This window comes from Acomys russatus, chromosome 5 (genome assembly GCF_903995435.1).
Source record: "Acomys russatus chromosome 5, mAcoRus1.1, whole genome shotgun sequence".
Lineage (NCBI taxonomy): Eukaryota > Metazoa > Chordata > Mammalia > Rodentia > Muridae > Acomys > Acomys russatus.
The window spans coordinates 36,409,390-36,433,758 of NC_067141.1; the positions used below are offsets into that span (position 1 = coordinate 36,409,390).

The following is a 24,369-nucleotide window of genomic DNA, read 5'->3' on the forward strand; positions in this document are numbered from 1 at the left end:
CATACTCACTTAATAATGCTGTCCTTACTCTTTATTCTTGTTTTTCTTTTTTTCCTGAGTCTTCTGTCTTTGTCAAAAGAGATTAATTTATTCCATTTTCTGCTGTTTTCTAAAAGAGACTGGCTTAATACCAGAAGTTGATGGTGTATAGGAAGGCTGGTATTTTACTACCACCAAGCCAAGGGAATTAAAAATATTTAAAATGCATGTAAATTATGCCCTTAGGACCTGGAGAAGGGCAAGAAGCCCTGCTTATGTGCTGTCCTTTATACGCTGTAGGTTATCAAGCCTTACTGAGAACAGTTTCTATCTGGGCTCATTGCAGTGAGGATGGAATGCCACCAGAAACACGTGGCAGACAGGCAGCATGGTAGGAAGATCAGCTGCTTTTTAGGAAGGAGCTAAATTGCCCTGTAATCTTTTCAAAAACAAACATAGAGCGCATGAAGTATCTGTGTCCTTCAGTCCGTTGTTGGAGTCTCATGCAGGTAGGTATAACTGTTGTCCTTCATGATCAGGGCTGCATCACCAATCACTTTAGCTTTCCATGGAAGCTCATAGAATTGAAGGCAAAGAGCACCTGTGTGTAATACCTCTAAGACTTCATGAGCCTCTATCTGGGGTCTTCAACAGGTGTTGACTGTGCTGGAGGCTTTGTGTGTTTTGAAAGCATGAATCCTACCAGTAAGCTTTGTACTTTTCTGTAGAAAAGAAAAACACCTATTTCCCCCCTTTTTTGGGGGGGGGTTCACTGTAAATCAAGAAGCTTCAGTTAAAAAAAATAAGTCTAACTAAAGTAACTACCAATGGCACTTAATTATCTTATGAACTTTCAAATGAGAATTGAGCATAAAAAAACAGGCAAACATGTATGTGTACCAAAAAAACAGAAAATGTCTCTTAGCAGGAGCCAGGGCCAAGATTCTGGAGTGCACACAAGCTTACTTATCACACAAAGAAGACAAAAATTATACCAGCCCAGCAGGGGGGCTGGCAATTAGACAGGGGTTAAGGAAGTGACCTGAAACTGGTCAGTTTGTGTACAACATTTTGTTTTGTTTTGGTTTGGTTTTGGTTTGTTTTGTTTCTGTGTCTTCTCCCATTGTTCTTGGTTTAGCATACCATACAAACAGCCCCTTATCCTCTTGGAATACGAAGTGTTATTGAGTCTTGGAGTTTATTAATATTGCATCTTTTTTATGGGTGTGGTTGGGGAATGTTCCTATAAAAGCCCTGAATTTTAGATGTTGATGATTTAAAAACTGTAGCTCAAGTATTTGTACTTTCCCTTCTAGGTTTCTGGTTGCCCAGCCCGAGTCCTCCATACACAGGTTGATAAGTCCCCATTTGCTGCTGTACAGATAGTTAGTCCTAGTTTTTCATTTTTAATGAAGCATTCCTTAGATGTGCTCGCAGATTTTCTTGGCATGCCTTCCACAGTCCTATGATCTCTAATATCCTAGGGTCTCCACTGAGCTTTTACATCCTAGCTCCATGCAGGGGACCTCTTGGAGTCTCCTTACTAGGATTCCAATTCTGTTTCACATTGCTTGCCTCAGCAGCTTTCTGGAACCTTGGCACAAGCATCCATAACTCTCTTACTCCTGTAACTTGTATGCCTGCAAAATAAGCGCCAAGTATATAACACTGCCAAATTCTGATACCGGCTACAGTCTGGGCTCCTTGGACCGCAATTCCACTGTATTCTGTGTGCCTTTGTGACTGTGATTGGGAAAGCACCTTCCTAGGCACCATTTTCCAGCAGGCTCTGCCTTCTTAGGCATTCTCCTCTCCAAATGGATTTGCATTGTGACCACGGATGAAGGGGTGTCTTATTCTCAGAGAACCTTCCCGTTGTCTCAGTGCCAAGTCTAAGCTTAACAAATAGTCACTTTCTGACACCACAACGTTAGCTGGCCAGCTTCACAGTCCTTCCTCCCCAACGAGCACATTTCCCCCTTGTTTTAGCTCTTTCTCACTGTAAATCTGTCTAAATCTAGTAGCCAGTTACCATCACCTATAGTCTAGTTCATGGTATAGACCTTGTTCCCTTCTGAAACATTGTAACTGGGCCTTTAATGTCTGCATCTCTATCAGCATTCAGTTCTTCCACGCTCCCATCAGAATGGCCCCTAAGCTCTGCTTGGAACATTCTAGGGCTTCTCTGCTATACTCAGCTCCAGATGTTGCATGTTTTCCCACAAGCAAGTCAAACAAGACCTAAGAACCACGTGATCAAGTAGTTAAAGCAATGCCAGGCTTTTGCTTTGGCTCCTGTCAGCTCTCCAGTCAGTGTATTCTCCCAGTGAGATGGTACAACAGTGTATAGGACAGAGTTTTCTTTCAGAATGGTAAGATGAGAGTGGACAGTGACCAGAGGTGCTGTTGCAGATGACAGCACTCTCACACACTGAATGGAGACAATGGCCAGAGAGACCACTCTGCTATCCCACATGTTGAGACAGACTTGATGCATTTTTTTTCTCTTCTAGTCTCTACAACAAACCGCATTCCTGCAAGGCATTTTCCTTCCAAGCCATGGATAGGCTTGTTTGGATTAACTCCTAAGGAAAGGTGCAATAGTATGTCCTGTCCTTTGCCGGTAACCCTCTGGAGAGAGAGGGATCCTTTGATGTTGTGTGCAGTTTAGGATGCTGTGTTATTTACCAGAGTTAAGTGTACTTTGCTCAGTAGATCTTAACACAGCCTTGCTGCCTCATCGTCTTCCCTCTCTTTTGATATTTTACAAAGTGATATTTATTAATCCAATCAAGCTCCCTGTGAAGATTAGCCATTACGGGGGGGGGGGGAGGGGGACGGGACTTGTACTTTTAAAGACATGGCCTGATTTGAATATTTCTTCAAGTATATGCATTTTTCTTAAATCATATTAGTAAAATAAAAGTTACCTTTTGGTCAATCAGTCAGTAAATCCTCCAGCTATATACCACTCAAGTGTCACAGTATAGACGATAAACTATCACCATATTCTCTATAGAAGAGTAGAGTAGCTTCTAACAGCTGACTCTTCACTAATGTTTTTGAAATTTGGATTCTTAGAGTGACAGGTTGTGTAACTCACTTGTGTTTAAAACGTGCTGGGGTGAAGTGAGAGTTCCCTGATTTCCTTCTTGCTGCTCAGACTCATCGCTCTCTGTGCGGCAGAGACGCGCAGGCTCCTTGTTTCTCGTCACATGTTCACTGATGGAGCAGTGTCTTGTTCTTCCAGCTAGTGGGCCACGAGGAACACTCTGTTCCAAATGGCTTCTTCTTTGCCCAGATCTGCGAGAGTGAGCCATCCACTTTCAGTTCTTCAAATAGTTTCTTAACTGAAATCAATGGCCGTATTTCACATGGAAAATTTAAAAAAACATTCTAGACCCTCCACAGGGGTTTAGGATCCTTGGGGGGTGAGACAGGGGTTCAGTAAGGTTTTCATTGTTTCCAGCTTTGTTGTTTGTTTGTTTGTTTGTGTTTTAATAGGGGAGGCTTTGTTCAGGGGAATATTTTTTTTTGTCTGTTTTTTCTTTCTGTTGTCAAGAAAATAAGATTCCCAAGCCAACAATAACATGCTTGGCTGGCTAATAAGATTTTAGGAACACAAACATTACAATGGCTAAAGTGATTAGATTTTTAAAAAACCTAATATTTAAGAAATGAACCGCATGTCATATGTAATCTTGGGAATGACAAGGTGTACATCCTGAAGCAGCACTAGCCTCTATGCCCAAACAGGGAGGGGCTGTTCATCTGTGTAAAAGTGTTCCCACTTCCTTCTTGAGGGGTTGTCACCAGTCCCTGCCTTCCAGGTGTGAACCACTAGTGCTGCAGCCTGTCAGTAACCTGAAGGAAGAAGAACATCTCCAGCCAATCCAAATTGGGAAGCGTGCCGTATCTCCAAACCTTAAACACTGAATTTGCAAAAGTGTTAATTCCGTGGAGTTTGTAAGTTTTGTGTCACAAATTCTGCTCAGCTTCCAGTGACCATGACTAGCACTCTTCCTCACTTCAGAATACATTTGTCAGGTAGTTGTTAAAACTCCAGCAAGTATTGTTCATGAATATTCTTTAAAAGCAACCATATAGCCATAGCCTAATTATTTTGAATCTTAATGAATGTACTTATCCTCAAAAGTTTCCTTTTCCAACTTCTTTATTTCTGTGGCTTTGTGTAAACTCTGAAGGTAGTGTTCATAATGCGTGTGCCATAGCATTGTCAGAACATTTGTATAACATACAGCATAAATTTTCCACTCTACCAGTCCTTAGTACGTTGACTGACATGTGAGAGACAAATATATATTGAAAAAAAAATAATTGTTAGTGATAGTTTTTAAGTGTTGTAACATTTCATAACCATTCTAATACTTGTAGCAGGCATCTTATTTCATGACACCTCTTTTTCTGATAGCCCCAGAGCAAATCGCCCCATTATAGATGAGAGCACTAGACTTGAGGAAGGTTGAGTAACCTACCTACCCTTGGGCATAAGGCTGTATTTGAAAGAGATATGTTGCAGCCCAGTTTGATCTCGGGGTGTTACTCATGTTCTTTCTTTTTGCTACTGTTGATCCTTAAACACTCTGGGGAGATACTCAGTAGTCTGCACCTAATATCAAGGTTAGGAAGGGCGCAGTAGCTGTGCTTAGAAGAGCAGGTAATCTGCCACAGAAGGATTTCACACTAGGGGTCTATAACCTTCACTGGGTGCTTCAAGAGCCTGGTCTTACAGTAACTTGTAGTTTTGCTGGGCCGATAGTTGAATCTAAAGCACAGGGAAGTGGTTCTATGTGAATGAGTCATTCATGGCATGACCTTAGCCAGCAGTGGCTCAGGGTGACTTTTCTGTCACTGGACTAGTAATACTCCTAAAAAGACGCAGCAGCAGTTGTATGTGCAGCACTCCCTAAAGACGGTCAGCTCTGTAGCTGCACAGCCAGAAGGTGAAGCTTCTTGATAATGAACTTGCAGCCAGGCTTTCTTCAGGGTGTTTGCAAACGTTGAGCCCTCAGAGACCTAGTATGCAGTGAGCTTCAAGAACGGTTTTCATCTGAGCCAAATGAGACTTAAATGTCTTGACCTGAGGTCACAGAGGCTCATGGACATGCATGTGCCATGGTTCATGGTGTTGATCCTACATTTCCTTTCCTTTAACCTTGGAATTCACTTAGTAGCTTCAGGCGAGAGCCTTGCCCGAGAGTTCTATGACTCTTTAGCCTTTAGAGCAGCAGCTGGGAACATTATTCCTGAGTAGCGTCATGGAGACTGGGGGATCTGGAAGCAGGGTTGGAAGATGTTTAGCAGCTTGTACAAGGTCATTCTCAACTGGTACCCAGTAGCATAAGCTGTCATGATACTGTTTCCTTTGAGCAGAAAAACTAAACAACCAAGACATCACCAGGACACATTTTGTTTGCAGGTGTGTTGTGCATGTGCTTTAAAGGCTGAAATGCCAAAGGAAATCATCAACAAGGGGGAAATGAAGGCTGTGTGAGCCTCAGTTGAGAATTAAAGTGGACTCTGTTTGACTGAGGTCCTGCTATTTGTGATTCAGAGTACCTATTTGTAGTGGGAGTCTCTTCAAACAAACCTCAATATTTGTGTCTGAAGGCTCTCAGCAAATGTGGAAGTTACCTTTTGATTTTCCACTCCTGGAGTATAGGAACTAGGATACTCTGAGGCTCTCTGGCACTCAGAATGACTTTTTGAAAATCCTTCCAGCATTGAGCACGAGACCCTATTTATTTAATCTGAACACTTGCCTTCAGTGGGTAGAGTGAGACCTACTGTGGTGGGTCCTCAGTTCCACTTTACCTCTGCAGACAAACCAGAGAAATGTCAACACACAAGATTTGCCTGAGCATCTTGTGGTTGCCTAGAATTCTGCCATGGGCCCTGAAAGTAGCTAACTGCTTCTCACAGTGTGCTGCTCACACTTGCCACCAGCCTGCTAAGAATCTGAACACTAACATCCATTCTTAAACATTTCCACTCAGTGTGCTCAACTCTATCTTAAAATATAACAGATTGAATCTTACATTTTGTTTACATAAGTGAACTGACTTTTCTTTTCTATGCAGTTTTCAAAATAGACACGTCAACTCTAATTTAACTTCTTGTTTATTATATTATTATTAAGTGACTTCTTTCCTTTTCATAATAGCCTTTTAAAATTAATAATTGTTTAATTTAGCATCATTATTTACAGTTTTTACTATTTTACATGGGCAAATAGAATAAAGGTTCAAACTTATCTTTCTGTTGTAACATAGTAAAAACATCCCTATGTTGAATTAAAAAAATAATGAGGATTACATTTGCAATGGAACATCTATATCAACAATTTTAATTCTATGTGTAATTTGTAAAATGTCATCATACTTTTAAATAACTTAGAAAACTTTCATCACAAACTTTTACATAAATGCAAATTATACTTGATTATATTTTAATCATTTTCTAAAGCAGCAAGGATAGAATTCTGAACTTGGAATACAATAAAGTAACTTAGAAATCCTATTCTTCATGAAGGCAGCATGGGGATTGGTGTGTGTTTGGAGGTGATATTCTTTTGAAAATGTTGCAAAGTGACTTCTGAGTTTGTGGGTTCATGATGGCGACAAGTCTCAAGACTTTCCAGATAGAGATTTGTTTGAATGGATCTGTTTCTGCAGTTGAAAGAGACATGTTTTATCTGTTAGGCTTTTGTTCACCTTCCTCCTCAGATACCACATGCTTCACCTTCTCCTGCCAACAGACACCGCTCATCTCTTTGATACCTCCTTTGTCCTCTCTGTCCACACTGCATTTCCTTGCTCATGTACAGACTTCCTTCGGTTGTTGGTTAAAATAGTAAACTCTGTTTTACTGACGGTTATGCTAAAAAAGGGACAGTGTTGGGGCTGAAGAGATGGCTCAACAGTTGAAAACTTCTGCTGCTCTTAAGAGAACCCACTAATGGCTCATGGTTGCCTGTAACTTCAGTGCCAGGGGATTCAATACCATCTTCTAGCCTATGTGAACAGCAGGTATGCATGTGATACAACCAAGATGTAAACAAAATACCCTTACACATAACATAAAGTAAATATAGTATTTTTTTTTTAAACAGGGTCAGTGTCAATCCTTTAATGTTTATGTGTTATGGTATATTTATAGTCATACTGTTCATGCCTAGAGGAGACCCTTGTTGATGTGGCCGAATTGTCTTGCCTTATGGACAAGGAAGATTAGTTTTAAAGGGCAAAAGTAGTTTCTGCTGCGGGTAGGGTCCTGTGACTAAAGCTAGAGCCAGAAGTTACCTGTTTTGATTTGCAGCACTATTTAATTTCTGCTCTCCTGCGCATCCATGTGTTAGTTCAATGGGCAAGTAAGTACTTCTAGGACTTCTACTAAGCATCAGCACCCTAGCGAGCTGTGACACTACAGTGCCGAGCCTGTCTGTGATTTGACTTTTTATTTTATGCGGAAAAGATACTAACACTCATACTAACTGTACCGTGTTATCATTCTGAGAAACTGGGTGAGGATGGCAGATTGCCTTGAAATTATGGCTTTTGTGTGTGTGTGTGTGTGTGTGTGTGTGTGTGACTATGCATACTAAATGCAATTAAATATTTATTGTCTGTTCATTCCGTGCTGAGCCCTGGAGGAATGAGATCTTTACGGTCACAGTTCCTTTCGTTACTATGTAGTCTAGAGTTAAGATAAGCTAAGGCATGACACTCAGCGTGGAGCAAAGTGATGAAAGTCCAGGGGTCAAAGTACACAAAACCCACAGTGTTTGGAGACGAAACTCAGAATGGCCACCCCGTAAAGTCAGTGGTTCTCAACCTGTAGATTGCTACCCCTCTCACAGGGGTCAGCCTAAGACCATCAGAAAACACAGACATTTACGTTGCACTTGATAACAGCAGCAACATTACACTTATGAAGTCATAACAAACTAATTTCCTGGTTGTGGGTCACCACAGCATGAGGTCGCGGCCTTAGGAAGATTGAGAACCACTGCTGTAAGTGATGGCATGTGGCACAGCCCCTGATCACATGCTCTTGTTTACAAGTTCAGAGATGAGTCAGAAGGGCCTTCTAGATAGAAAGATGAGCCCCAGGAAGGATCTGGGTGAGGCGGGCTCCACCTGGGATCGGATTCAGGCTCAGGAACCCAAGCTGATGAAGGCGCTGGTAGTTTACAAGGCAGATTGCCTAAACAGGGGCGGAAGATAGAAACTGAACTGCAGAGATCCATTTCCACAGCTGAGAGACACACTGGAGCTAGGGCTTTTCAGTGACTAGATCCAGTTGTTTTGGTCAAAGCGAGCTGATAACAAAGGGCATTTAGGTCTTTGCTGAACTTCGTAAGATCTTAGGTCAAAATTAAGCATAGAAAAAAAAAAAAGCTTTTCCTACGTGAAGGCTCAGGTTCAGACAGGGCACAACATGGATTGCATTTCTTAACATTGTTCGTGCCTAATACCAGATGAAAGGAATAATTAATTGGCCATGATGTAATCATGACAGCCATTTACTAACCGTTTTTAGATTTTTTTTTTGTACAAAATCAGAATTGTTTCAATAATTATCCAATTTCCAAATTAGTTATTATATTTGTTTGTGTAATTGTTATGTATGTCTAATTTGCACATATCATATTTAGTGAAGCCTATTTTGATTGGTGTTCTTAAACAGTAGTGTTCTGGCTGCTTTGAAAACAAATGAATTTGTAATTGAAATATAGAACTGTTACTTAACAGTGTTGAAATTTTTAAATTTCTGTCTTTTTCTTGCTAGGTGTACTATAATGAAAAAAGCAAAGTTCTACTTGGTTGTTAGAAAACTAGAACGGGTTCCTCAACTGGATAATGTAGAGATGGCAGATAGCAGTATTTTGGAAGGTGGGGAATGCTGGGCTGGAGAAGAAGCACTGCAGTTAAAGCAGTAAACTGTTCTTTTGGTGATTTTTATGCCCCATTTGAAAGTGACCTGTAGGGACCAGTGTTACTGAGGGCTCTGAGCTGCTGCTGGTAACAGTTCTTAGAGGGCAACATGCATGTGCCTAGAACAAATTGTGAGGGTGGATGTGTAGTAACTGTCAGCTGCTTTGGGGTTGTGATAATCACTTAACACACTGGCCTCTATAGAGGGCACCCCTGCTGTCCTGGTGTCCTGTTCCTTCTAATTAACTTTAGCTTGAGGTTTCTTCCAGAGGTGATGGTTTGGGGCTAAATTCTCTCTAAGGAAGAAAGTATGAAGATACATTATTATGAGCCATTGGAAAGTCAGTCTATGGAAAATCTCTCTAAAATTGTTTGGGAATCAAGTGTGAATCAGGACTAAGTAGAGCAATGGCGAGTGTTCAGACTGTGGCTGTTTGGTTTCCTCGACAGGCTCATGCACAGCTGGTTCGAGAGGTCGATGTGGAAAAGGTGTCTGCCTTTGAGAATCCGTATGTCGATGCAATAAAGAGCTTGTGGAATGACCCTGGAGTCCAGGAGTGCTACGACAGACGGCGGGAATACCAGTTGTCTGACTCTACCAAATAGTGAGTATCTGCACTGTGGGCCCTGAGAAACCTCCTGCTGCTTTACCTTAGAAGAATCTGCTCTGTGATATTTGTGACAGTGCAGTCTGTGCTGTGTGTGTGTGTGTGGTAATTGAACCTATGTGGTATAGACATTAGGCTCATATTTGAGTGTCAGACTCCTAAATGTAGGCTTAATCATAAAGTACTGAGGTCATATGAGGGACAATAGTTCTGGCGTTTTGGGTTTGTTTTGTTTTGCTTCTTTTTTGGAGACAAGTCTCAAGGAGCTCAGGCTGGCTTTGAACTCCCAGCACTCCTATCTTCAACTCTGGAGTACTGGAACTATAGGTGTGTGTCACCATGCCAATTAAGATATCCTAAGGCTCAGACTTAGAACTTCATTCATGGTAGGCAAGTATTCTACCAATTGAGCTCTACATCCTTAGATCTAAGAGTATTTCTTTCACTGAGTCTTACTTAAAAACAACAAGAACAAAACAAAATAAAAGGAAGACCCTAGCGATCTGATTTTCATTACTCTGTTTTCTCCCACAAATTGCAAGCCAATGACCCACAGATCTATGCACCATTGTGCCTTGGGTAGATCTGGGGGAGGGGAGCCAACTTGACACAAGCCTGGGTACTTCAACTACGTAAACACCTCCATTGCATTGGCCTATAGGGAACCCTATGAAAAAGCATTTTCTTAATTAGTGGCTGATGTGGGAGGGCCCAGCCCATATAGGCAGTGCCACCCCTGGAACGGTGGTTTTCGGTGCTAAAGGAAGGCAGGGTGAGCAAGCTGTGGAGAACAACCCAGTAAGCAGTGTTCCTCTGTTGCCTTGATATACTTCCTGCCCCCAGGTTCCTGCATTGCTTGAGTTTCCACCACTCAGTGAGGGACTATTAACCTGAAAATGTAAGATGAAATAAGCCCTTTCCCTCTCAAGTTGCATTTTGGCCATGGTCATTATGACAGCAGTAGAACACAAACAAAGACACATTGTGTCTTGAAATCTTGCAATATTTTTTCTAAATAAAAATTCTGATCTTAGTATTGGGCAACAGAACACTTGAATAAATTAGAAGTTATAAATAAAAATGTGTCTGATCATGGCTTCCCAAAACATAAGACTTTGTAGTTTCCAATTCTCAGACCCTGCTTTTAAAGAACTATTATTGATTGGGTTCTCTCTTTCAGGAAAACTGAGTGAGTTTTTAATCTTGCAGACATTCTAGAATGTGCCAGTCAATTTCATGTGTCCTGGGAAAGATTTGCATCCAGGAGAGACCTCTTAATTCTCAGTCTTCAAATGTGCATAACAGAAATGAAGTTCAGCATGAGGTTAATATAATCAACATAGCCAGCAATCTGGATAGCTAAGATCCAGGGGGAAAATGTGGGTTGTTGGTTTTGGATTTCTTTTAGTTATCTAATGTAGTTTCTGTCTACATTAATTATGTTAATATGCCATTCCCCTCTTATTTTTGTTCTGGTTAGGCACAGAAAGAGTAGGAAATATTCCAGCCTTAAGCTAGTCTCTGTTATAGAGTGACCCAGTGGATAAGAGTAGGCATTAGAGCAAACTGAGGGGCCCAGGTGGCTGATTGATGCCCCTCAGCAGTGCTTGGAAGGCCCAGGGGTTACACATTCTTTTTACAATGAAGTTACATTTCTGCCTTTCCAGATACTTGCATAAGTTATGGTCCACATCAGACATAGAAATGACACCCAAATAAAGTACGTTCATATTATCTGCTCAGTTTGAGTCATGTAATTCTAGACTGACAGCAGCATCCTGTCTGCCCTGTTTAACATGCACTCCTCTGACTTGTGCTGTTCCTGTCTGTCCTTCCACGCCACCCTTCGGGTCCTGGGTCTGTTACTTTCTGCCGACCTCTCCTCACCCTTCCACCTGCTCTGCCCTCTTTGTTCCCATTGTGCGAGTTTCTGTGAGTTGACCGCACAGACAGAAAGCATGCTTCCCTTTCTTGTTGTTCCACATTCTACCTTTGACCAGCTGTCTTTTACTTCCTGCCTCCTCTGTCCTTCTGTTTCCTTCGCCATTTCAAATATCGCCAGCCTCCCTGTGTTGCTGCTGTGTTTACCCACCCTCCCCTGTCCTGTTCAGCATGTCTCACCCTCCTGTTGTTTACTCCTCCACCCTCATTCTGATTCCCTGCTTCTCCCTAACTCCCTTCTGGCCTCACTCTGCTAGCAGGATCCTGTCTCCAAGTAATGCTCCATGACTCCTCCCTGTCCTCTCTCCTCTTTCCCTCCCTCTTCTCCTTCCTCCTTTCCTTTTCCAGTACTACAGATTGAACCTAGAACCTTCTGCATGCTCAACAAGTGCCCTACTACTGAGCCCAAGCCAACCTCTGCTTATGCTTACTTTATATTATACCTCTTTTTTTACTCACCCATCACCTATAAATATTCTGCCTATAGAGAGGTCTTGCTACCAGGGAGTTAGAAGTTCTGTATCTGATAGTTATGTGTCCACCAGGGTCATGACTGTTTGCCCTCTCCCCTGGGGTAGACCACTGAAAATGTTCCTTTTGCATGAACTGTTGATATCCATAGATAAACTCTCTCATGATACTTTCCCAGTGAGCTTTGTAGATTTTGAGACTTGTACCCATTACTTATTGGGGGATTTGCATATTGCTGTAATGTTTGTTGTAGGCCAAAGAGCTGTCCTGGGCAGTTTTCTCCACCTCAGTACTCTGCCAGTATAAGCTGAGTCGAGCATAGAAAATGACCTGCTGGTTGGACAGAGCTGATACTGATATGGGCTCCCTGGCACAAGCTGATTTAGTCCCCTAACTGGTTAATCTTCACATGTTGCTACTTTTCTATAGTGAGTTTGGGGATAAGTTGCATTTATGTGAGTGCATATACCTAGTTCTTTTAGACGATGTTTCTGTGGAAATAATATAGAAATTATAGCATCTTGTATACTCTTAGACATTTTATTGTGTATATCTTTGTAAAAATGGATATTTTTCTATATAGTTAATAATGGAGTATGAATTATACCTAAAGCCAATAATAAGTTCGTGTTCAGATTCCTTGGGTTCTTCTAAAATGTCTTTCAGATGTGGTTAATTTTAGAAGCACACATTGCATCTGGCAGCTCTGTCTCTTAAGACTCTTCTACCCTGGTAGAGAGACCTGTTTTATATTTCACTGGTATGCTGAAGAAAGTGGCCTGATTTCCTGATTGAGCCTTTGTGCAATTTAGCTTGCTTCTTTCTCACAAGGATTTATTATACACTGGAAGTTAAGACTTAGATTCAAGGTGAGCAGTGTGCCTAAAATGTGTTTTAAATTATATTGTATTCTCACCCTGTCAGCTTTTCACTTAATCCTTTTATTTCAGTGTATAACTCTTGTTGATAAATAATCTCAGTATAATTTATAATGTAGTGGTAGTAACAACAGTAACAGTAACGGAAGTTGTTATTGTTGAGGCAGGTTCTGGTTGGCTTGGATCTTCCTCTACAGATCAGGCTGGTCTCCAGCTCTTAGAGATTAGCCTTCCTCTTCCTCTTGGGGTTAAAGTCATGTGTTACCATGCCTAGCCTACTTACTACATGTGTCACTTGCTCTGTGTTGGTCTTCTTCTCTGAGGTTTCTTTTCTACTCAACTGATGCTTTTGGTTACTATGAAATATATTTCATAATGGAAAGCTGTGTGTTCTAATCTTGTATTGTATTGTAGGATTATTGCTGGACCAGTATCTAGGTAGCTGGGTGATCTGCCTCATCCTGCCTGGGGGGCGGGTAGTGGGATTTCATGCCAACTTTTTCTTCATCTATGTCTGGACAATTTTCCCCTTTTTTCTTTTTCTTTTTTTTTTTTTTTTTTTCCTTTTTTTCCCCCTCTTCTTTTTTTTAGTCAGGTAACCTTTCTAAAAGAGATAGGCTGTTAAACACCACATCATGGTGTTGTGCTAGCACCCACAAGGTTGCAGGTCCCATACAGTATTCTCCCTAATACTCTGCTGTGAACTTCTTTCCATAGAATCTAAGAAGCCCCCTGTCTTCTTCTGTACTTGAGGTCGCCATTCCCTTTTTCTTCTTTGGTGTATGTTTCTCCTGGATCTTGCCTCCTTTTCCTTTAGGTGGGCTTTTGCTTTTATCTGTATATTGGCCATTCTTCTGTTAGAAGATAAGTAGATCTCAGATTTCAAGTTATGTGAGGAATTAGGATCTGTCAGAAACATTTGCTTAGAGGCTGGGACCTAACCACCTTCCTCATAGAGTCCTGCTGCATGTGAGACACCATGCGAGCCACATGCCAAAAATACTGGAAGCAGAAGCTAAGCATGACTCTTCTTTTTTCTGTCTGATGAACTCATATATCCACCCTAGAAGACCCAATTAGGAGTCACTGATTCTGAACGTCTGACCCAATACCAAAGATAGTCACCATGTCATCTGTCTTAGCACGCTGTACATATTTCTGTGTTTCTTAGAACATCCACCTGTATTTCCAGTACCTAATAGTGACTGCTAATGTTTGGCCATCACAGCTGATTGCTCCATGAAAATATAGATGTACAATTTTTGTTTTTAACTACTTTAATGCTCTCTCTGGCAATTACTGGTGGACTTAGAAGATTAAGGGCTAAAGACATGTCTTTTTTTTTTTTTTCCCTTGTTGTTTTTCAAGTTCTAAGACCTCAAAGGCTCTGATTAAAACAGCAGTAGCTACTGTTTACTAGACACTTGGTCTGTAACCCCTGTGCTTAGTTCTTTCATGTATATTGTTCCGTCTAGTCCTCAAAGCTGCCCACAGTGAAGTTACAGGTATTTCTTATTGTATTCTTATAAAGAAAAAACTGAGGTCCTAGGAAGACTGAGAAACCTGCTAAGGGTCACACTGTAATAAATGGTAGGAACCAGAGTTGAAATCAGATTTGCTTGTTCCGTAGCACAGAGCCATTATGAAATACAGCTTCACAGGGGATGGGTGGAAGGATGCGTGGAAGATAGTGTACAGACAGGCACTCGACCCTTGTTCAATTAGGCACATGTAGAGTTCCTATGCTACTAGATAAGTATCTTTGGGTGTTAAAGTCACTCCGTGTGATACAAATTATTGATGTTTATTGATGTCTCAAGTAGTTTCATAATAGGAAGAAATGCATCAAACTTACTAGAAAATGAACCCTGAGGATTTGGGTCATTATCATTAAAACAGAGTCATGTTTCACTAAGCACTTGTTCATGCTAGCATGGACTAAGTCTGAGTTAGGGATAATTCAGAAAGATTAGGTATAAGTTTTAATTACACTCTTTGTTGGTGGGTTCTTTGTTTTGTTTTGTTTTGTTTTTAACAATTCCTCTGTGTAAATATGGCTTTCCCAGAACTCTTTCTATAAACCAGTCTGGCCTTGAGCTCAGACAGCTTCCTCTGCTTCCTGAGTGCTGGGATTAAAGGCATGTACCACCACCGCTGGCTTAGTCTACACTCTTAACCCCTTTCCTCAGACCTCATCTTCCATCCCTCTCAATCACTTTTACAGGAGCTGATTAAGCATGCCATAAAAGTTATCATAGTAAACAGTTACAGCTCCAAGGACAAATAGCAGTTGGAGGAATGAAGAGGTGAGGAAATTCAGAAAATGCAAACACTTTAGATAGGGTTGCAAATGGCATTAACTTGGGGCATTCTTCAGTTCTATAGAACAAGACAATTAAAAGCACTCTAAGATTCTGAAGAATTTTATAGATTATTTTACTGACTTTTTCATTATTGATTTAAAAGGCTGAAGGCTCTTTTTCTAAAGAGAAAATGAACACAATAAACAGATGGCTGTACGTTTTTCTTCTTTCTTTTTTTTATTTTTTCTTTTTTCTGGTGTTCACCATCTGCTTTAATAGTGAGACGTCAGGTCAAATGAGTTCATTGCCTACAGTACCAAAAGTCCCTGACACTAGCCACAAAACACAGATCTCATTCACACTGAAGTACAGTGAAAAAAAAGCCCCTGTGCTACGGCCTTAGGCTGAAGACTGTGGTATCTGGGTTTGCCTTAATTGTAGAGACAGGGTATACCTCCCCTCCACAGAGGACAGACAACTTTGAAAGCTGCCATGTAGTCCAGAGCCATATGTACATAAAGAAGCGCCCTCTTTGACACTCATCAGCATTGGAATTTGCTTTGATTGTGACCCTGAACCAACACATCACATGCTATTATGTTGATTTTACAATGCAAAAGGAATTTCAGAAATAGGAAACAACATGGTATGATGTGACTCTTGGGCAAACATCCACCTGTAGATGCAGTTCCGACCATTGCTCGTCACTTCTGGAGCATGAAGTAGTAAGTTAAGCCTCACTCTCCTTGGGCATGGTAGGTGATATTCAATGCTTAAATTCATTTTAATATTTGAGTGTCTTTGATTCTATTACACTGCAGACTGGCTACTTGCTCTCACTTCACTGCCTCTTAAATAGCTGCATTTACACACCGTCTCCTCCATAGATTTTTTTTACTCAGAAAGATGATGTTCTTAGCTAATATCTTAGTGTTGCCACTGTACAATGGGGATGAACAGCCCACGGTAAAACTCATCTGACTTTCTATTTTTATAGTTTGATTGGAGCTCAGCTGTACACATTCATGTATGCATTTGCTTTGGTACCCAATTGGCAGAGTCAGGTCATTAAAACACTGGCCATATGGATCACAAAGCCCAAAGTGCTCACATATCCACACATAGTTTGAAATTCCTCCTATAGATCAGTGAATGTTGATGGATAGCCAGCAGAAGAAGTGTTGCTGAAGGCTGGTATTCTGAACTGACACAGAAAGAAGCTTTAGAGTGTTGCGAAAATAGTTGGCTTTCGTTCCTTCATCTTTGTCCGGAAACATTGCATGGCACCCCAAGGCCTGATCAGAGTGAGTCACGGAGCTCCGAATTGAATGCCCCACCCCTGCCCCCAGCAATGCCTGTACCAGCAGCACAGAGCATCCAGTGCTAAAGGTGATGCAAAAGACCAGAAGTGTTCAGCAGTTTATTTGGCCTCTGAGAAGGAGAACTATTTTCTGTTCCATCTTTATGCCTAGTGCTTGGCTGAAGGTGCCTGGGAAGACTAACTAATTAACATTCAGTAGAAAAGACAGGGGCCAGATTAAAACTTGTCCCCAACTAGTGACAGCCTCACCTCCAGCCACAGATGAGCCCAGGAGCCTTGCTTTCTTTAAGACTTTGGGCCTCTCCCCCCACCCACCCCCCACCCTCCGTCCTTTTTGGCTTACTGCCTATTGAGCAGCCTTTGGACCTGACTGGCTGGTTGTTATCGCTTTACCTTTTCAGTTTTAAAACAATAAGTTTAAAGGCTAGTGGCATTGTTCAGTGGTTAACAGCACTTAGAGCTCTTGCGGAGGACCCAGGTTAAGTTTCCCATGTGGTGGCTCACAACAGCGTGTAACTTCAGGCCCTGGGGATCCAGTGCCCTCTCCTGGTGCACAGGCAAAACACTTATACATAAAATGGATAAAGTAATAGGTTTAATGTTGTCCTGTGGTATGTTAAGTCAAATTAGGATGCTCCCTCAATCTCCAGACATGATCATTGTATTTGAATGTCTGGGCCTTGTGCTACAGAACAAGCCTAAGGTCCACGTGTCCGCATCATCAGTGTTACCTGCAGTACAGCTGCAGTCGTCATTGCTCGAGCACCACCCCGTTCAGGAGAGGATTTGGGTCTTTTACCTTTCGCCTCAGTCCCGCTGTTGAAGTTACTGTCTGGTTTACTGTGGACTTTCATTAAAAGGTACTACTTTAAAGACTAAGAAAATTCTGTGCCATTTCTGATTTCTTCACTCTTATTCACTCTCTTTTCTGCCTATAGCATCCCCCAGCCTTTTTTTTTTTTTTTTTCCCTTGCACATTATTCTTTAGGGACTGACGTTCCTAATCATCTATCCTTTCTTATTGCATTCTTAGTTAGCAGCTTACAATTTGGCACTTAATTGTTTCTTAATTGATTCATCTGTACTATCTTTGCTTCCCAGGTAGTCTGACATCCCTAAGGGAAAAAAATATATTTTAACGTATCTTCATACCAGCTCCTTGTGCCAGCCCTCCACCCCCATCCCCATCAAACCCATACTGAATTAGAATTTGATGTAATAGATTCTCATTAAACAGGTATATATTATCTGAATTAAGCACTGCAGTTGCACAGCAAGTCAGATCAAGAAGCATCCTCCTAATATTTCTTCGTGTTTCAGAATTGTGTCAGAATTAATAAGACTCTTGAAAGCTGACTTAGAAGGAAATAAATTAGAAAAACCCAATATGCAGATTGAGACTGGCGTTTTTTGCCTTCCTTTGTCTCTTTCTTTGGATTTTGTTGTTTCCTTTTGTTTCACATTTAAGAGACAGTATGCTTGTGTTGCACAGCTGCCTCTGGCGCCTTAGAGCAAACAGTCCTACCCAGGCTCCTGAGTAGTGAGGGCTGTAAGGTATGCACTGTTTCACCTGGCTGTGTGTATGTCTAAATTACAAGCCTTATCTGTTCGCTTGTGCAATATAGTTGTGAATCTATTGCTGTTGGCCACGTCCTGGCAGTGAAACTGGAGTCTGCCTGGCACACACAGAGTTGCTTGGTCTCGCTGTTCATTGGGAGTCTCTTTTTAATAACCATTTTGAACAGCTGTCTGATTATATAAAATTAAGAATCTGAATCTCTTTCCTAGATGCAGTGATAAGTTTTCTTTTCAGCATACTCAAGACTCTTTTAAGGGGAAAAAAAGATACTTGTGAACTGTTGTAACTCTTTGGTTAAAGAAAGTCAGGGTGTATTAGCCCTCTGGTTTCTCTTTGCTGCAGAGAGTACCCTTCCTTGAGATAAGTTCTCAAGGACCTGGGTCATAACCCTGCACACAACAACCTGTCATAAATGCTACCCGTCACTGAACACTAACCATGAGGAATGTTAGTTTTCCTTCTACCCAGTGAGCTCATCAGAGATGGACACGCTTGTGCAATGAGTAACCTCAGTCAGCTGACAGGCTGAACCAGACTCCTGGCCAACTCAGACCAGAAGAGGGAGGGGCCTTGTAGGAGCTGGCCCCAAGCCTCCCTTTGAACCTTTACTCAGGGTAGTGGTTTTCAGAACTGTCACTGAGCCATTTTTTAAATGGTCACTCTAACAATATTTTGGTGTTTTGTTTTTTTAACCTCCCTTTCTCTGGAATTTTGTGTTCTGCACAGAGCTGTGTGGTTCTCCCTCGCCTTCACTCCTTTTTGACAGTGATCTAGCTTTCTACTCCCAAAAGACTGATCCTCTCACAATGAGGTCTTGTTAATTTTTTTTTAATGAAGGCGACCTAGTTTTTGTAACCTTCTTTTTAATAATTAAAAACATAAAACCTACCCAGAATCACTTTTCTGTGCCACAGTTCTAACTTCATATGGAAATTGAAGTACAAATATGTTACTTGGCAGCCATGCAATGGAGACACTTAGAAGGGTCAAAACCCCAGTCCCAAACACACCTAAGAGCATGCTGTCAGTGGTCCATGACAGTGTTTAATCTGGTTTATTGTGTTTAGCTGGGTTTGCACCACATGCAGAAACTTCTTTGCATCCGTATTACCCACAGATTGTTTTTTTTTTTCTCAGTAGTATAATTGGTAGGGTTTGTATGTCTCCAACTTTTATTTTTAAAAAATACCAACTATCTTGATATACTTTACTCATGTATCGCCAAATCTTATTCTGGGCTGCTTACATTTAAAGGGGGAGGGCACTTGAGGTTTTGTTGTTGTTTAAAGTTACCCTTCTGGTTTAATGATCAGTTAGAATCATATCCCAAACAGAAAAAAAAAAAAAAAAAAACTTATGAAATTTAATTTGGTCATGTTATTTTAGTGATGTTTCAGCTTTACTCTTTTAATAATTCAAAGTATTGTTATATTGCCTTTTTTCCAAACTTAATGCAGCCAGAGATGATCCGTAGGTTAATTGTGAAAAGAATGCAGTGGTCACTAAGAAACTAACGGACATGGCTGCCCTCATGCTTCCGTGGGCTTCACACATACTGTAGGAAGGTGTTTATGGGTTATCACTTGAAATTTTGTGACAGGTTCCCAGAAGATGACTGAATCCAAATAAAAACCCTAGGCAAGCTCCTTGTATGCATAGCCCATGAATTTCATCCAAGAATTTTCATGTCCTTAGCTTCTGCCATAATGCTACAAGCCCAGTATGATGTCAAACTCCAGGTAGCTTTGCTGTGGTAAAGGAACTGTTGGATTACTAAGCATACCTCTTATGCTGCCACACTTTTTACTGAAAACCAACAAAAATCTGTAGAATTTTGTTCAGTTAAAGACACTATGTCAGACATGCCTGCTGATAGATTCAGTCTCCTCCATTTTCACTGGATTGGGTAGAATTCAAAAGCCTGTAAGCTGTACACAGATGAGTGTGCTTAAGCCAATTACGTCATCCAGTGGCCAGGACTTAAGCGCAGGAAGCATATCTCCTAAATGAAGTTAAACCAATGGTGCCCTTCCTTCCTCTGCTGTAAACTTGTCAGAGGCATTTTAATTCAGAATTTAGTTTTTACATAGTACAGGCCAGCCATATCCCAGAAATATAATTACCTGCAGGTGGGTAGCTAACAGCCCTCTGGCTCCTATGCTTCTTCCTAAGGAGTAAAATTTGCCCAACTATTGCAACATTTCCCATAGAATCATTTTAATTTGAGTGACACATTGAGCATCTGTTAGGTGACCCAGGCTCTCAGCCAAGTGTTGGTAATACAGCCACGGCCAACCCAGTCATGGACCCTGACCACTGACTTTGGAAGTATGTGGAAGAAGACTAAATATTTTAAATTAACAAGTATCAAACTATTCAGTATCTCAGTGTAACAGAAAGTCATTGAAGGCCTATAATGGATGGGAGTAAAGAGAACTTAAACAGCCAAACCTACTTTTTCTAAAACACTCTTTGGTGTGGTTTATCTCCCAGATAATTTAGTCCCATGTATACCATGACTTCTTCCTCCCCTGACATCAAGGAAAGAGCTTCTGCTAGCTACCCTTTACACATGCATTGCCTTGGCAGTGTACCTGTGCCGTCACCATAGCAACACTGAGAATGACCTCAGCAGCCACTCAGAATCAGCCTTACAAAACAAATTATGGCTATAATTAACTCTCTGAATTTACTCTGTAATATAAATTTGTTCAGGCCCTGGTGTTTCTTTTGAAAAGGTTAAATGGATGGACTAATACAACAGGAACCCACCCCCTTTTCCATCAGTTTTGCTGAGAATATGAAATATTTCAATGGAAAATATAGAGACTAGAGATTACTGTATTGCATCCTCTCAAAATGTGGCAGGCATAACTGAGGAGGATATACTTAATACAGCAGAACCCACTTCTAGGGATACAAAGTAACTTTTCCCTCTGAAGCTAAGGTGAAATGCAGAGCATGCTGTGAGGTTTTCCCTCTGAGGCCTGCTTGCCGGGCCATGGTAGGGCAGGAGAGCTGGGGCGCTGCAGGGACAGGCTGGTGGGAGATGCAGTTCTTGGTTGCCTTTCCTTTTCCGCTCCACAGATTGTGTCTTCAGTTTTGTACTTTCAGGGCCACTCAGTAGAAAGTTCATTATATAGACAGATTGCACATCTTTTGCTTGGCCGTTGAGGTTGTTTTGGTTCTTGTTTGTTTATTTGAGGGTGCATCAGGTGGTGTATGTTGAAACTGTTCAGCCTTTTGCTAAACTACACTGATGTAGCTTTTCTGCCCCAAATGAAGTGAGCCTTTCCCTACACCATCCAGTGGAGGCAAAGCAAGACTGTCCAGCAAGACTGTCCTTACTTTTAACTTAATCAAAAATCTGTGGAACATTTTTTTTTTAAATGTAGGAGCGTTTTGTCTGCCTGTATATCTGTGTACCACGTACATGCCTGGCGATGACAGAGGCCAGAAGAGGGCATTGGCTCCTCTGGAACAGGAGTTAAGGTAGTTGTGAGCTGCTGTGTGGGTGCTGAGAACTGAACCCAATCCTCTGCCTTATCATTGTCTGTAGTCTGTATGGGACATTTTAAGACTGTTTCCTTGTCATGATGGAGACAGTGTGAGTGGTTGTTACTCTACACGAGCTGTAGGAAGGATGAAGAGGAAAGAGAGTCCTCACAGTGTGTCTGGAGACAGCTTAGTGGTACCCTACATACACAGAGATATGCCTCTGACATTTTTGTAGGATGGCTGCTGAGCTGTTGCAGGTATGTTCCCTGACTCCAGGTCACACACATTATTTTAGGTAGCTCAGTGCACTTTTCCTGATTGGAGAGATGCTGTTAGCATTCCTGCAGCAGAGTTGGACAGATAAATTCCCACTTCGTGTACTGATTCTTAAATGTCATCCCTGGCAAACAAATCTGTGCTTGAAAATGGTGCTAGCAGCATTGGGTACTCTTGGTTCATCTTTAGGAAACAAAACCACAGTTTCGCTTCCCCTCTGGACTGCTGCAACACCATGCACACAAGAATTAACAGTCCATTGTTGTAACCTGTGTGTGCCTGTGTATGTGTGTGTGTGTGTGTGTGTGTGTGTGTGTGAGAGAGAGAGAGAGAGAGAGAGAGAGAGAGAGAGAGAACTAGAGTGACAGTTCCTTGATTTCTCTGAAATTTTCGAGTTCTTGTATATAAATGGTGATCATGTAGATCTTAGCATGTATGCTTGAAATTTTGAAATCAAGAATCTGGTAAATTAGAAAGTTGTATTTGCACAGAGTAGCTTGTTGCTTTTTTGTCTGATATGAGCCACTTCCTCTGTAGATGAGATACAGTCAGTTCCCAGAACATGGACTTATTAATCCCATCAGGGGTCTCCTGGGCTATGCCAAGATCCACTAACGTATAGCTTTACGTTTATGCTCTCTCAGCACCCTGCTTTGTCCTCTAGCCAGGTTTACAGTAATTAGGGGTATGAAGCGAGCTCTTACTAGTCAGCAGAGAGCTAATGGCTGGCTACAAAGGCGTTGATGTGTCTGGAATAAGGCCCTGGAGTATGAACTAGCTGCTCTGCTGTAGGAATTCTGGGCTGCTCTTGCCTTGAAAGACGGATACGCTTCCAATGAGACAGTGACTTTACTTCTTTATTAAAGTCAGACTTCACTGCTGCTGTGAGTCCATTGTACAGACTTCAGCATACTGTTTCCTTGTAGCAGTCAGTTTCATATTTGCATTTCACTCATAAAGAAACTCCAGGAATAAGAATTAAACGCTAAAAGCTTTAGTGTTCAGACTAAGACTTTGTATACGAAGCCCATCCATCCAACAAAGAGTGGCTCAGTCTGCTTTCTTGGCACAAAAGCAGAAGTAAAGGTGTCTTGAGACCTGTTTTTCTGTAATTGCTAAGCTGTAACTCCCGTGGACAGCAAACATTCGAGTGCACTGTACCTTGTTGAGGTCATTATAGCCGAAGATCTGGCTCCTTCCTGTTCTGTTAATGGCTCCAACTTTTTCTGCCTCTTACTCAAAGGTTAGTCTCTTTGTGCATACAGTTTGTAGCCATGTATTTTGAAGCCATTTTTCTGTCTCATCATTTCCAGGGCAGAGGAGAGTTTAGTTCTCTTGGAAATCATAACAGTGCTTCTCAGAACAGTCATTTCCATCTGGCTGTCATCAGTTCAGTCAAATTATGTCATTTGTGACATTACAACTTATGTCCTACACTTTAAGAGGGTAAGAAAGTGAATGGAATAGAACCATACGCATACTGAATGTGTAGAATTGCCAGGGGCTAGAGCCAGCACTGATAAAAACTTGTGGAAAGTTCCGTGCCCTGAGTGTCGTGGTGACTACACAGATATCTATATGTGGCAAAATCTCATAGAGTATGTACCACAAACATGCACACTCACATGCAAGATATGTGTACATATAACTAAGGTCTGTATTTTTATAAATAATATCATGAGTATTCTGATTTTGATAAGGTCAGATTTCTGATTTTGTTAATATAATACAGATACATAGGATTCTATCATTAAGAGAAAGGGTTTATACAAGAAATTCTCTGTGATAAATTGAAGTTTCTTCTGAATGTTTGCTTGTGTAGGCATCATGGCAAGATACATTGGCAGTTTGGGTGGTGGCTCTATTGTCATTATAACCTAAAGCCTCATGGCTTTGCATAAATAACATGACCTGGGCTTGGCATAATTAAAGACATGGCGTGATGTTGCCTGTCCTCCCTCAGGGCATGAGGATGCTTCATTCCAGGAAAAAACTGATGTTCTGCAGAGAGAGGAGAGGATGAACCCTGACCTTACACTCAGCTTGATTATATGGTTGCTTATGCAAATTTACTTTGTATAAATAATTTAAAACATTCTTTAACTTTTGATTCACCAGCCAAGCCTACTAAACAAATAGAGGGTAGGAGACTAACTTGAATTTTTTACCAGCACTTCCTTACTTTTGTGTGGGTTCCAGCTGATGAGGAAGTGGGTCTACGGTGAGTAGGCAACAGTGGGTGAGGAGCTTGACCTTATCTGGTTCCTAGCCTGACTCTGATATATTTTCCCTGTGGCTCATTTTACCCTTTCCCTTCCGTGGGTTTGGAGTGATGGTAACTGACATTCTCGTGTCTTCCTCTTCTAGCTATCTGAATGACTTGGACCGTGTAGCCGACCCTTCCTATCTGCCTACACAGCAAGATGTGCTTAGAGTTCGAGTCCCCACCACAGGGATCATCGAATACCCTTTTGACTTACAAAGTGTCATTTTCAGGTAGTAACTGAATCCATTAACACCTTCATACAGGGCTTTAACGCAGGCAGCTATGTATGGAT

General features: G+C 41.4%; 1 protein-coding gene across 1 annotated transcript in view; it reads left to right on the forward strand.

The window, feature by feature from the left end:
* Nucleotides 1–24,369, forward strand: part of LOC127189402 (guanine nucleotide-binding protein G(q) subunit alpha) — a 225,327-nt gene that overhangs the window by 155,633 nt on the left and 45,325 nt on the right. Inside the window, exons 3-4 of the mRNA XM_051146207.1 lie at nucleotides 9,387–9,541; nucleotides 24,179–24,307. Of these exons, the coding sequence (XP_051002164.1) occupies nucleotides 9,387–9,541; nucleotides 24,179–24,307 (284 nt within the window). The remainder of the gene's footprint in view (nucleotides 1–9,386; nucleotides 9,542–24,178; nucleotides 24,308–24,369) is intronic.